General features: G+C 32.1%; 1 protein-coding gene across 3 annotated transcripts in view; it reads right to left on the minus strand.

The window, feature by feature from the left end:
* Positions 1 to 10,670: 10,670 nt before the first annotated feature.
* LOC135848514 (very long chain fatty acid elongase 7-like) overlaps positions 10,671 to 13,536 on the minus strand; it is a 56,874-nt gene continuing 54,008 nt past the window's right edge. For all 3 annotated transcript variants that reach the window (XM_065368431.1, XM_065368432.1, XM_065368433.1), the window contains 5 exons: positions 13,452 to 13,508; positions 13,263 to 13,368; positions 13,052 to 13,188; positions 12,799 to 12,954; positions 10,671 to 12,578 (listed from right to left, as the gene is read on the minus strand). In XM_065368431.1, coding sequence (XP_065224503.1) covers positions 12,273 to 12,578; positions 12,799 to 12,954; positions 13,052 to 13,188; positions 13,263 to 13,368; positions 13,452 to 13,508 — 762 coding nt within the window. In that variant the 3' untranslated portion in view covers positions 10,671 to 12,272. The remainder of the gene's footprint in view (positions 12,579 to 12,798; positions 12,955 to 13,051; positions 13,189 to 13,262; positions 13,369 to 13,451; positions 13,509 to 13,536) is intronic.

The raw sequence follows: 13,536 nt of genomic DNA on the forward strand, positions 1-13,536 counted from the left end.
TTTCTTGCCCCAGAAGACAAATAGAGAAAAAAAGTTTTGTTTTAGATCTGGTTGGTCAGAACCTATTGTATTAGCTGTTTTTGATTGATATTTTTGTAATTTTATCGATTATCTGAGGTTTTGTCTAACTATGTTTTCTTTAAAGGTTATATTCTTCATCTTTAGAGTAAATATTGGGAGAATTTCGGTTATGTAATTTAGTGATATGACTTTTGTGTTTCGGGAGATGAATGGTATAGAAAATCTATTGCCAAATTTTGTTTTGCATCGTACTATGCGGCGAGGGAAATCTAAACTCATTTTTAAGTAATCCATGGAGATTCTTCCTAGCAAGAACAAATTTCCAGTCGCTTCAATGACATAGAATGGGATACAAATAATTTCGGTTCCTAGAGACATTTTAATTTCTACCGCTTCTGTTGTAGTACATATCGATTTATCATCCGCCATTTTTAATTCAGTCCTATGTTTTAATTTAACGTGTTTTACCCACCTAGGTTCTTCTTTTTGGAGAGTTTTTAGTAAATTACGAGATATTGCGTTTGGTAGTGCCCCTGAATCCAGTTGTAATGCAACTTCTTTTGCTCCTACGTGAACATTTATAATACAAGTTGGGTCTACGACTTCATCATCAAGGAGTGGAGACACTTCTGATGATGTTGAGGTTGGATTAGGGGTTGATTCCTGTAAATTTTGTTTTTTATTTTTCCTGAATGTGTAGTTTATAATATCCTTAGCTTTTTCTTTTAATGTATCTCCGAATTTGATTTCCTGATCAGGTGTTATTTCAGATTCTTCCCTGATTGGAAATTTTACTTTCTTTTCAGGTTTGATCTGATCTTTTGGGTTACGTATTTCCTGTGCTGACGAAATTTTAAATATCTCTACCTCAGGCTCAGAATATCCTGGATCAATGAATGGAGCTGTTCTCGGATCGTATAATTGTTTCAATTTTCCAGCTATCTCACGAGGTTGAATATTACAAGCCTGCGTTTGTAATTTTTCAAAGTGTTCAAGTCCTTCGATCATCCCAATCTTACTTTCACGATGTTCTAGGACATTCGGAAAGTATCTTTTTAGAATGGGTGTATAATGAAACATTTTTACATCTGGAATTAATTCATCTCTTACTCCTTTTATTGGTCTTATATAGGTTTTACCTTTTCTATTGTACGTTTCTATTTCCAAAAATCGCAATGCTGGACCCCTCCAAAACGTTATACGTGGGTCTTCTGCTATGCGTGTGAACATGTTTTTGAAGTCTATATATCTCTGGTATTTTACATCTTTATCACCCTCCGCTCTTGGTTTGATAATTGGGAATAGGAGAATTATTTGACCGGTACCTTTGTCAAATAACAAATCCAAAATGTTCCTCAATTGTTTTTCAATCACTGGGTATGGTTTTCTTGAATAATTAATCTCAAGAGTACAGGCTGATAAAATGACTTTTGCTTTAGGAGTGATTGCTAAGGGTATTAATTTTTTGTATAAGTTTTCTAAAGATATTTGATCTCGTAAGTGTTCAGGTAAGTTCTTTTCTATTGTTGTCTCTCCTCTCATTAAAAAGTGAGCGATACCATCCCCTATCCAAGTGTACTTATCGAATATTGATTCCGGTGGGGCTAATTTATCACTAGGAGCTGCCCCTTGGCGACCTAGTGTTTCTCGTTTCCCGCCGGCTCATCCTCTACATCAGATAAAACTTCAGTTGTCATTAGATTGACAGCTGCGTCAGTGGCTTGTAGTTCTAACTGACGTATAGTTTCACTGTATAGCTGATTAACCGCGGCTTCAATTATTTTATCGTTTATTAGTTCGTCCTCGGAATCAAAAGTACTATCTGAACTTAGGTTTAATGGAAGCATTTGCATTGGGTTGGTGTTTTCAATGCTTTGGAATACTGGGAAGGGTTTTTTGAATTCCTGATCTGTTACTACTTTCACCGGAGAAGTATAGGTGATTAAACCATCAAGAAATCTATTTTCTTCCTCTTCCATCATCTCGAAAGGATAGGGTGTATCTCTGCCTGTTTTGTTTTGAGGTGGGGTTTCATATCCATCGATTATCTGATCAATGCCATCAAATCGAATCTCATATTTAGGGTGTTTGTTTTTAGAATTTTCTTTATTATTATCCATATTTATTACTGATTATACGAAGAGTGACATATAATTCACAATTCTAATCTTCAATAAATTAATTAATATCTATACTCTATATTTATATATGCTTACCAATTCGTCAAAGAAGCCTCTGAGTCGAAATGTATACTAGGTAGGTACCTATCTTTGCATAGGAACTTCTGGTATACATGAAAGTGTATACGACAATGGATTCTCTATGTATGATTCTAGATCTTTCTCCCTATTGGAATGTTACAATGTGGAAGGGCTCGGATCAACTTCTTGCATCGTAAAATTTAATTACCTAACTCTACCCTATTTGTTCGTTTGCAATAAATAAAGTACTTGTTATGGGAGAATTAAGCACCAATAATTATGGGAAGCTATCGGCCTTCTTTGACGTTTTGATAGCTGGTGGTTTTATTAACCATAATGTATTACCCGTGCCATTGGGTGGTGGATGGGGTTGAGGTAGGATGTATTACATCTTGTATATTCCTCAATGTGATTAATTTTAATGTGTACTTATTTTGCGAGTACATTGCTTTTTATAGTTTACCAAAAATCATTTTTAATTTCTTTTTAAAGTATCGAATGCGACACAGTTAATTATCGAAGAAATATATTATTTTAATTTTTGTAAGTACTATGATGATTTCTTTTTATAAGTACCAAGGCCATAAAATTATATATCTCAAGGCGTAATTTTTGTTTTTCCAAAATGTTTTAATTTCTTTCACCTTGAGATTTTCTAGAAGGGTGATTTTATGTTTCTTCTATGCATAGGCACGTGTAAGACATTATTTAGAGGTTATGTCCTTAATGTCGCGCCAAATATTCTCTACCAGAGTATTTGTACAACGGCCTTATTATTGTCTCCAAAATTATTGCCGCCATATTTTGTTTCCAGTGTACAGCAGCCATAACCTCGAAGTACTCTTGTAGGTTATTAGGTAGTATTTTCTTCGTCCTCGTGTCGAAGAAAGAACGACCTTGTATAACCTCTAGGGCGTTGGCAGCATGCTTTCGAAATCTCTATGGATGAAATTTTTGTCTTCTCTGATTTAGTTTTACTTTAAATATGAATTTTTGGTTATCAAAAATGGTCTTTGTTTTCAATTTTATAATTTCGAGTTTGAATTTTTATTACTAGAATTTTGAGATTATGTGATTTCTGATTCCTTGTGGTTTCATCATGATTCCTAGAGTTAGCAAATTGTTCATGAGGCTAGTCAGATTTACAGCTCAGGTATATAGGTCTCTTCTCATATAGACGGGTTAACTTGATGCTTTCAGATGGTAAAATATCCATCGAGAACCAGTGCACTCTCATTGGGTTTTCATCGGTTAAATTTTGATTTTATTATGTAATTTTCGAATTTTTTCTTTGAAAAGGATTTTAGCCATAATTTAGCTGCACTCCTTGCAACTTTTTCTCATCACTAAAACTTTAGACCTAGCAATTTTTGAGTAATAAATAATAGTCATGATTTTACCGCACCTTCTCGGGGTTACTACCTATCCATGAGACTAGTCAGATTTAAATCTTGCTCAACGGAGAGGAGTTAGGTACAATAAATATCACAATTTCTTATTCATCAGGGAGACTATGAAACTGTAATTTTATATTATTGTGCTTTTTTATTTAATCGAAAGAAATTTTTAATTTTTGGAAAATGAATGGTAGTCATGACTTTAGTACACTTCTCGGGGTGACTATTTATCTATGAGATTACTCAATAGAAAGGAGTCAAGTATAGTCAAAACCATGACTTCTCATTCTTTATGAAAAATTCGAAAATTATTGTTTTTACACTTTTGATTTTATTTTGTCTAATTTGAAGAGATTTTATTAGAAGTTTTTTTATGAAGAATAAGAATTTTCATAGAAATTTTGATTTTATCAATTGATGTAAAATTTTCTTCGAAAGAGATTTTAGTGATAGCCTGGTCGCACTCCTTGCAATGTTTTCTATCACTAAAATTTGTGGACTTAGTAATTTTTGTGGAATGAATAATGGTCGTGATTTTATCGTACTTTCTCGGGGTAACTACCTATCTATGAGACTAGTAAAATTTCGCTCAGTAGAAGGGAGTTAAGTACAATAAATACCGTGATACTTCATTCATCGTGAAAATTGGAAGATTGTAATTTTTTACTTTTTAGATTTTTTACCTGGTCTCAAGAAATTTTAATTTTTGGATAATGAATGATAGTCATGACTTCATTGCACTTCTCGGGGTAACTACCTGTCTATGAGACTGGTAAAATCTTGCTCAATAGAAAGGAGTTAAGTACAACAAATCTCACGATTTCTCATTCATTATAAAGATTAAAAAATTGTGATTTTTCACTTAGCCTGAAGAAACGTTACTTGAATTTTTTGTGAAAAAGAGAAATTTTTTGAAAGTACGCTTACCTAACCAAGGGTAATCATTTTGTATGATTATCCTTATGAGTTGTCTGCGTTACATTAATTCTAATTATATTTAAACTAATTCTAGGGGATCTAGAAGTGATTTCTGCTGATTTTTACTGAATTTGTTATTTTGCATTTTGATCAAGATAGAGACTCACACAGAATCTTTATTGATAATTCATGGAATTCTTAAGATTTTCATTTGCTTTCAAAAATATCAGTCTCGATGTATTCAAGAATTTTTGATTTTATGACAATCCAAGAAACCATGAATATGCAGAATTTTTATTACGAAAATATTTTTAATCTAGCAGAAATTTCTCCTGTTTGGGTATTGGATTTTTCTGAACTCATTTTCGTAGATCTTTGTCTAACAAAGGTTCGGAAAAAATCCAATATTAAAATATTTGATTTATTCCAACACGATTGTTGAAATTTTTCAAGTATTTTTTAGGGTTTGACTTATGAAAATATGAAGAGTGAAAATTTGGGTGTGGTCTTTTCGTGAATCGAAACCTAACTTATTGTATTGTTCGTATGGAACCAAAGTGATCAGTTTTAGTTCAATAAGAAATAATATTCCTGAAAATTCTTTTACGAGAATTTTTCGTAAAATATGATTTTTACAATTCGTCATGATACGGTGTATTTGTGTCATTCTACTGACAATTTATTATTTTTCAACTCACAAAAAATCCAACCTCAAATTTTTCACTGTAATTTTACTTGTTTTTTCACAAATACATGATTTGTGAGAAAAGTTTGAAAATTTCATTTTTCTAACTTATGACAACCAGCAATGCCTAGTTTCAAATTTTTTCGTTGTAAAATTATGATCTTTTTCTCATTTTTGAGACTTTTTACAGACGACACTTTGAATTAGGATTGCGTGATTTCTACACTTTGGCACTAACATATTAGGTCAAAGTGGTATTTTTAACTTGTTAAAATCCATACTCTGACAGTGTGGATTTTTATGAAAGTTAATACCTTGAACAGTGCTTTTGTAAAGCTTTTTGAGTTCAAGAGCAGATCTCATTATTATTATGTATTTCAGAGAGTTAGAATTAATATTTAATTTTTTAACCTACTAAATATAAGTTAAAGGACCTAGACCGTGTGGGAGGTTCGGAAACTTAATTTTTACTCCATTCTTAAGAATTTTAATTTCGCAAGCAGACAAAAATTTAAGCTCCTTAGATGGATTTCGAGATGCAATCGTGAGATTACATTTGGTTAGGAGGTCGAAATTTTAATTTTTAGCCTGTATTGAAAAGAGTAAAATTTTAAGTCCTGTGGAGGGTCGCCAATATGTTATATATAGAGTAGGAAAGAGCTCCTAATGTGGTAAAGGTAGGATTGACTGCTTAAAGGGTGAATCTGATCCTATCTACAAAATGATACCACTGCTCATATTAAGATGGCCCTGAGAATATGAGTGGTTCTCAATTCTAGTCTATATTACACAGAAATACACAATAAAAGAACATATAACACTTTACTGTGTACGAGGTTTATTCAAAATAACCTTTCTCGTCATATTTACAGGCAACTTAACATATCATACATATGTCATGAATATTATAAATATAGTATGGTTAGATTGATATAATTAACACCAATAAGAATTATTAATATTAACTACAGAGGATTAAGGCAATGATTCATGGCATTGAAACCAAGAGTATACCTACATCAATAGATATTCTCTAGCAGTTAGCGAAGAAATACAAGTACATTGATCGATTGCATGCCAAAATATGCAGTCTGCGATATAGGTCTTGATAATTAACTAGGATATAATTCTAATTAATTGAGTGGAGGCACCACCAAGTAAGTTTTACTCACCTAATGCTAACCGTCTCTGCGCTAGGGCGATGATATTAACCAGGTACCGGTTTTACGGCTGTTAGCGATAGGGCGATGATAGGAATGGAGCCAGATGCAATCTGCGACTTGCACCCACATACCATTAAGAAAGCGATTAAATAAACTAATTTAGCCCAAAACACGATCACGATGGGTTTAAATCGATAAATACACATTCGCCCACTAACATCTAACTCTCTATATGCCTGCGCGATGCATATAGAGAAACTCAGTACCTACTCCGGATGTAATACGAGGCACTGAGTACTTGATGTCTGCTCCGATGTAATCCCAGACACCAAGTGAGAACCGCGGCAAAGTCCAAGTAGCTCGTTGCCCTATGTCCTTGAGGTCACCTTCCGTAAATAGCGGCATAATACAAAGAGAAATAGGGTAGGGATCAATGCACAGAGAATAGTAGTTCCCACGTTGGTAGAGGTTCTCCCTACTCTAGACATAAATACGTCATAGCGACGGGATCACCCTCTTAAGGCATCATTCCATTAATTATCCACCTACAAGGTGAAGGCATATTCCACTATATCACGGTTTGGCAATTTCTGGCAAAAAAGTAAGACTTGACGATTTTAGGAAAAATGTGAAATTTCTTAAAAATTTAGGAAAAAAATGATAGTACCTAATTTTTTAAAAAAGGGGAGGTTTTTTAGAATTTTTCCCGAAAAGCGAAAATTTTTGTCAAAAAACAAGACTTTTACAATTTTAGGAAACAGCAGGACTTTTTTTGCAATTAGATTTTGGCTAACAAGATATATTTTTGCAATTTTTGCAAAAAGAAGAGACTTTTTTGCATTTTTTTGCCACAAAAAAAACGAGAATTTTTATTAGATAATGTTTGGCAATTTTTGGAAAAAAGCCTGGACTTTTTGACAATTAAATTAAATAGGTACCTACCTATTTCTAAAAATCAATACTTCCGGTTTTGAATCACCTGCAATCGACTCACCATGTCAGAAATAGAATGCAAACTGATTTTTAGATTTTAAAGGAGAACGTTAACTTTTAAAATTTTCAATTAAGAATTTACTGGACGTGTAGTTCTGAAGTGGGAAATCCCGATTTTCGAACGATTTTGGAAAAATGGTGTGTAATCGGTCAAATGGGTAGCACTTTTGGAAAATCTGGAATTTCCAAATTTTGAAACCACCTCCAGTCGACTTAGCATGTTGAAATTAAGGTATTGGAGTGAATTTTAGCTTTTCAACTTCATTTGATAAAATATTGTGAAATTTAAACTTTCAAAAATCTGCTGCAGTCTCCAGAACTAGGTACTCAAAACGGTTCAAAATCATTTCCGATCAGAAATAAAATATTCACCAAATTTCAGCTTTATAGGTAAATTTAGTAAAATTTTGATTTTTCCGTTTTTGGGTAAACTTTTTTCTAATTTTTATGTTAAAGATAGGTATGTGTTTTTTTTTTAGCCTGAAAATGAAAGAGACTACAGACGTTTTAGTCTAATTTTATGTGAAGTTGGAATCACAATCAAATATGATTTTTGTAACTATACCTATTTCAAAAAAAGCATATTTAACACTAAGACATCTTGATCCGAAAAAACGCCTCTTTAAGCTTAATTCCCAGGTACTTTGCAACGTACCTATTTATAACCTGAATATTTCAAGAACATCTCTCGTTGAGGAGTACAACTTTTTAGCCTCCTATCTAAGTATAATTCCGATTAAAACTTTGAGTACCTCAACCTACCTATTTAATACACAGCCACTATCCCATCTACATTATAATGGTATTTTTTATGGTGTTGAAAATATTATCAAATTAATATGACGCCTTCAGGTATTGCGACCATTCTTGTAACACAATGATCACGAAAAAACGAGGAACTTATCACCTGGTTGCGACAAATTACCTTACCGTTCATTTACTCTGACTACAGCAGACTCGCCATGACCTTGCAATATGATATTTTAATAAGATTTTTTTCAACGAGCAACAACTTTATACGGTTTAATATTCATTGATATCTGGTAAGTAAATCGAATCGCGTACACGATATGAAAACCAGTAGTACACCTACCTAAACAAAAAAAAACTAGTTCCACAATCGTCGTTTTTCGAGTTAGGTATATAATGCATTTAAAAAATTGTAAATTGAAAAAAATCTCAATGTTTTCCAAGTTGTAGGTAAATATCCAATGTCTTTAATTATCGTGTCGAGCTGCGCGGATATTACTATCCTTGTATAGGTAGCAGGTAGCTTGATGGGTAGCTCTGCCTATTGTACACTACCTAATTAAAAATTCACAATTGGAGATTTCCAAGATTTTTCAGATCGTATGCAACCTTGCTGAAAAAAGTTTGGGCGACGTTGCGGCCACCAACACCAACACATACCGCCAACTCCACCGGTAGAATACTTTTTGTGTAATGCTAATTAGTTCGTGATTTGTATTTGGTAATTAACAAGAATGGGAAATATCACCAAGACCCGAAAATTTACAATGACGTGCTCGACTAATTATATTTTCATTTTATAATGCGATCGTGCTTGTAATAGTAATAGATCTTAATTAAATTTAATTACGTATTTTAAAAAAGTGGTCGGATTAATTTCTAGAAAACTAATAATTTCCTGTATCTGTATCTTACAACGTGTAATTTTAGGAACATACATGGGTACTATATGTTATATATTGTGTACTTTGAGGTAGGTTCATTTTCATTCTGTCTATGTAGGTAAGTATTCAATGTCTTGAGCTGATTTAATCATCGTGCACGCAAATCTGTTTACAGAGATGATTTTTGTTTTTTATTTATTTTTGTTACCCTGCTAGTAAAATAATTAATTCTTGAAATTACGTAAGAATAATTTTCCTAAGACACTTACACGTTTAAACTCAATATCCCTAGGAGCGTAATAAAATTATAAAAATGTATTCCGAAAAATTCAACCAGGAGGTTCATAAATTATAATGTAATTTTGTATTTCATCGTAAGTTTATAGATTATATAATTCTCTGTTCTCAGATGAATCCTAAAATTAACAGGATATGGAGTGGAGATACATTTTACCAAAAAATGTACAATCATGTAACAATCAAGTACCTATCAAGTTCACTCCACCTTCGTTAATGTGTTTTATTCGATGAAATTTTTCAAAATCTCGTACGTAATCTTCAATTCGTTAAGATTTAACGACCCTTACATTTGTTTGATTAAGTTAAAAAACCATTACCTTACAAAGAATATTTTGGAAACTAGGTATTAAAAAATAAATATTGCACCGAGTATCACAAAGCAAGCGAATCATCAGCTCCGGTAACCTTCGTGTATGATTTATAGATGCAATGATCGTATAAATCTTAGATGACTTATCGATCTTGAGCTAAGATCATTTAACAATGCGAGCAAAAGTAATTATCCAAGATTAACCGCGTTTAATTTTAAATTTCACGCCGTACCTATGTGTAAATTTGAAAATCATGATTACCTTCGAGGCGATGTATCAAAGCTCAGCATGTACGTAGATGGATTAATTTTTCATTACCATCACGATAAGTGTGTAATTTTTCAGTAATTGCAACTTTTACTATCGTCTCCGGTAATGTAAAAGTTGGAAATAATTTTTCAAATTGAAAATAGATCGATTTTTGCTTTTGTTTTAAAATAGAACTGATTGTCATCAATATTACGATATGTCGATACCAGAAGTAAATTTATCGTATAATAGTTTCGTTGACGTTGAAATTAATTACTTTTATTTTCTATGTAAAAATTAACATTTCTTTCATTTATTAAATACCTATGATAAAATATAATATCCACTTATTTGTTTTAAGGTGAAATAATATTCACCTGTCTGGCATCATTTCAACTTTGACAGGTAAATTAGTGAAATATGTACGTTTGAAAACTGCACGTAATTACGTTAAGTGCAGAGTAGGTAGTATGTCATTAAGCATCGTGAAAAACTGTGGAAATTTATTCGTCGTAATTTAAAATATTTAAATTTTCAAAACACTCTTTTAATTAATTAAGTACAATTGTGTGATGAATATTTTATCACTGATGTAAACACCATAAACATGCGATAAAAGGAACTTTTTTTTTTGAATTATAAAACTGATTATAAAACTATTGTTTTAAAGTAGGTACTTTTACGTAATTGATTCAATTTTTTTAAAATCATCGATGGAATAAAAATAGATTTCAGTAATGTGTTTCTCATTTTCGACAAAAAAAACAATTAGGTAACGATATCAAATAAAAATGCACGTCAAGTGAAATTATTTATTTACCTTCACTTTTTACACTAAAACGGAATTTATTTACACTTTCGACTTCACATTAAAAAGTATCGTATTATTTATCTGAATTAAATTTACAAATTACAAAAAAAAAAAAAATACTAAAAAAACATTCGAAGCTTGTACATCTACATTTACACGATGAAAAAAAAGAACAAAAAAAACTGAAACTATTTTATAATAAAATTACTCGTAAAACTACAACCAAATAAAATAAATTGGCAAGAGAGCTTTTTGTATTGGCAATAAAAGAAGTTAATAGAAACCAACAACAGAATTGGAACGTATTAATATTTTAATTTGTACAAAAGAACACAGCTCGTAGCGGTGTCAATATTCCGAATAATTTCACTAGGAATACTCCAGGCTTTAGCATCACAACCATTAAGTATACGAAAATTATTAATTATTAATTTATTTTCGCACGAGCAAAGATATTAATAATGTGTTTACTTTTCAAGAACAGAAAGTCAAAGTCAGTGCTGTAGAGAATTAGAAAAATTCATAATTTTTTTTGTAAAAAGGTTGTCCTCCCTGAGAAGGTTTGTATTTTTAAATCATGAACTCTTACAGAACTCTCCTAGTTCCCATCCAATCATCATTCTCTACAGCATGAGTTATAGTATTTGAAATCCTAGCCAAATTCCAACAGGTTGGCACGAATTACTCGACAGAAGATGGAAAAATAAGAATTAATTAATTTCGGAATAAAACGAAATTTCGAGCAGAAACGTACCTATTACTTTTTCATAAACCTAATGATACCTAATTATAAAAGAAAGGAAATAAATAAAATTCAAATATACAACAATTTTACAAATAAAGTGGACAGATGCAAAAAAAAAAATGGGTGAAATATTGGAATCAGAAAACTAATGATTCATCGTAAACGTTTCAATTTAGAATTACGAATATTTTTTTGATAATTTGTGATGTTTTGATGCAAAGTTCAAGATCCTTTCGATAAATTTTCAGATAAAAACGTACCATCGTGACAAAAAAACCTACACGTTGACGTATAAAATTAGTAATTTAAATCTCAGAAATAGATTCGTGTAATAAAAACGATGGCCGTACGTATTATAGATATAGTATTGCTTAATATTAAGTACATTGGAGATCAGCGTAATTAATATAATCGAACAAATTTCCGCAATAATGTCAATAAAAAACAGACCCACAATACTATAATAATTTTACGTATAAACTCGTCATCATCATCACATCGAAACAAAAAAATAAAAAAAATCATCGATCACACGATCGAAAAAAAAGGAAACCATCTATAAAACTACAAGTAGGTACCTACTCGTTGGTAGCGTTTTCAAAACGCCCATTTCGTGAATAACGGTTTAACAAAAATAAATCTAATTAATTCTAACGTTCGTAAATAAAAACAGAAGTTCACTAGGAATCTTCCGCTGGTATCACAAGCAGCAGCACTAAAAAAATTTCAACTCTTTGGATAGAACAATATTGTTCAACAGAAACACCCCATGGTGAACATATAAAGCTGCGGAATTACAGTCAACTATTCTATAAGTTTACTCAGTCTGATCAAAGAAAAAAGGTTATTTTTTATTCGCTACGAAAGCTCGGTTCCTTAACGAAGTCTCGTCAGCGGTGTAACTAGTCTTAGGAGAGCTTCCAGCTGGTTTAGGGTAAGCGTTGCTTTTCGATTTGTCGTCGTCCGATGAAGAAGTATCGTCGGTGACGGCCGGTAACATGCAAGGGAATTGTAATTTTTTCCAGTTGACGGAGAATCCGATATTGCCATTTTGTTCGGACTCGGGTGAAGACTTTTTTTCTTTTTCTTTAGTTTCGGTCGGTTTTGAGTTACCGTTGGCGACAGCGGCGGCTGCTTTCTCAGCGATGAGCTAAAACAAAAGCGATTTTTTTTTGTTAGTTTTTTTTAGGTACCTAGGTATATGAATTACGTAAGTATTTCTAGAATTAAATAACACTAATTAATGAGTAATTCAATTCGTGTTTCACGTGTATTTCATTACATACGAAGAACATAGACATTAAAAAAAAACGTTACATATTCCGAGTAATTTTATAGTGGAAATTTCCCGCTATGAAAATTCAACTTACCCTTTGTTTTTTAATGTAAGCTTGTTTGTAGAAATCAGAGAACAAAAAGTAGAACATAACGGCGTGCATTCCGATCCAGAATACGAAAGCTTTCGGATAATTGCATTCGATGAAGAGCAGTTGGAAAGCGTGGATGAATACCAAGATGAATTGTACCTGGAATTGATCATTTATTTGAACGATATTAATTATACAATTCGTATGTGTTTGATCGATTGAGAAAGATTAGGCATATAACGATGAAATTACGTACCATTTGAAGAGCGGTCAAGTATTTCTTCCACCATAAATATCTTTGCATTTGTGGTCCCATGGCAGCCAACATGTAATAAGCGTACATAATTATGTGGACGAAAGTGTTCAATAAACCGAAGAACGTACTGTGACCCCCTGAAAATGATCAAATTGGTCAGTTTTTTGCAAATAAATATCACTTTGGGAGATATATAACGAGTTTTATTTACCTGGGGTGAATTTAACTCCGAACCATACACTCAATGGCATAATACCGTGATGGATAACGTGTAAAGTAGTGACTTGGTCGTACTTTTTCCTTAATACGAAGAAGAACTGTAAATAATACACGCATGTGGTCACATTTATGAACTGAAAATACCTCATGGTAAATTGATAAATGAAAAAATAAAACCAACCGTGTCGAAAAATTCGGTGAATTTGGAGAAATAATACCACCAACAACCTCGAGCAACCTGGAATTAAAAATTACCAAAAATTAAT

This window comes from Planococcus citri, chromosome 5 (assembly GCF_950023065.1).
Source record: "Planococcus citri chromosome 5, ihPlaCitr1.1, whole genome shotgun sequence".
NCBI lineage: Eukaryota > Metazoa > Arthropoda > Insecta > Hemiptera > Pseudococcidae > Planococcus > Planococcus citri.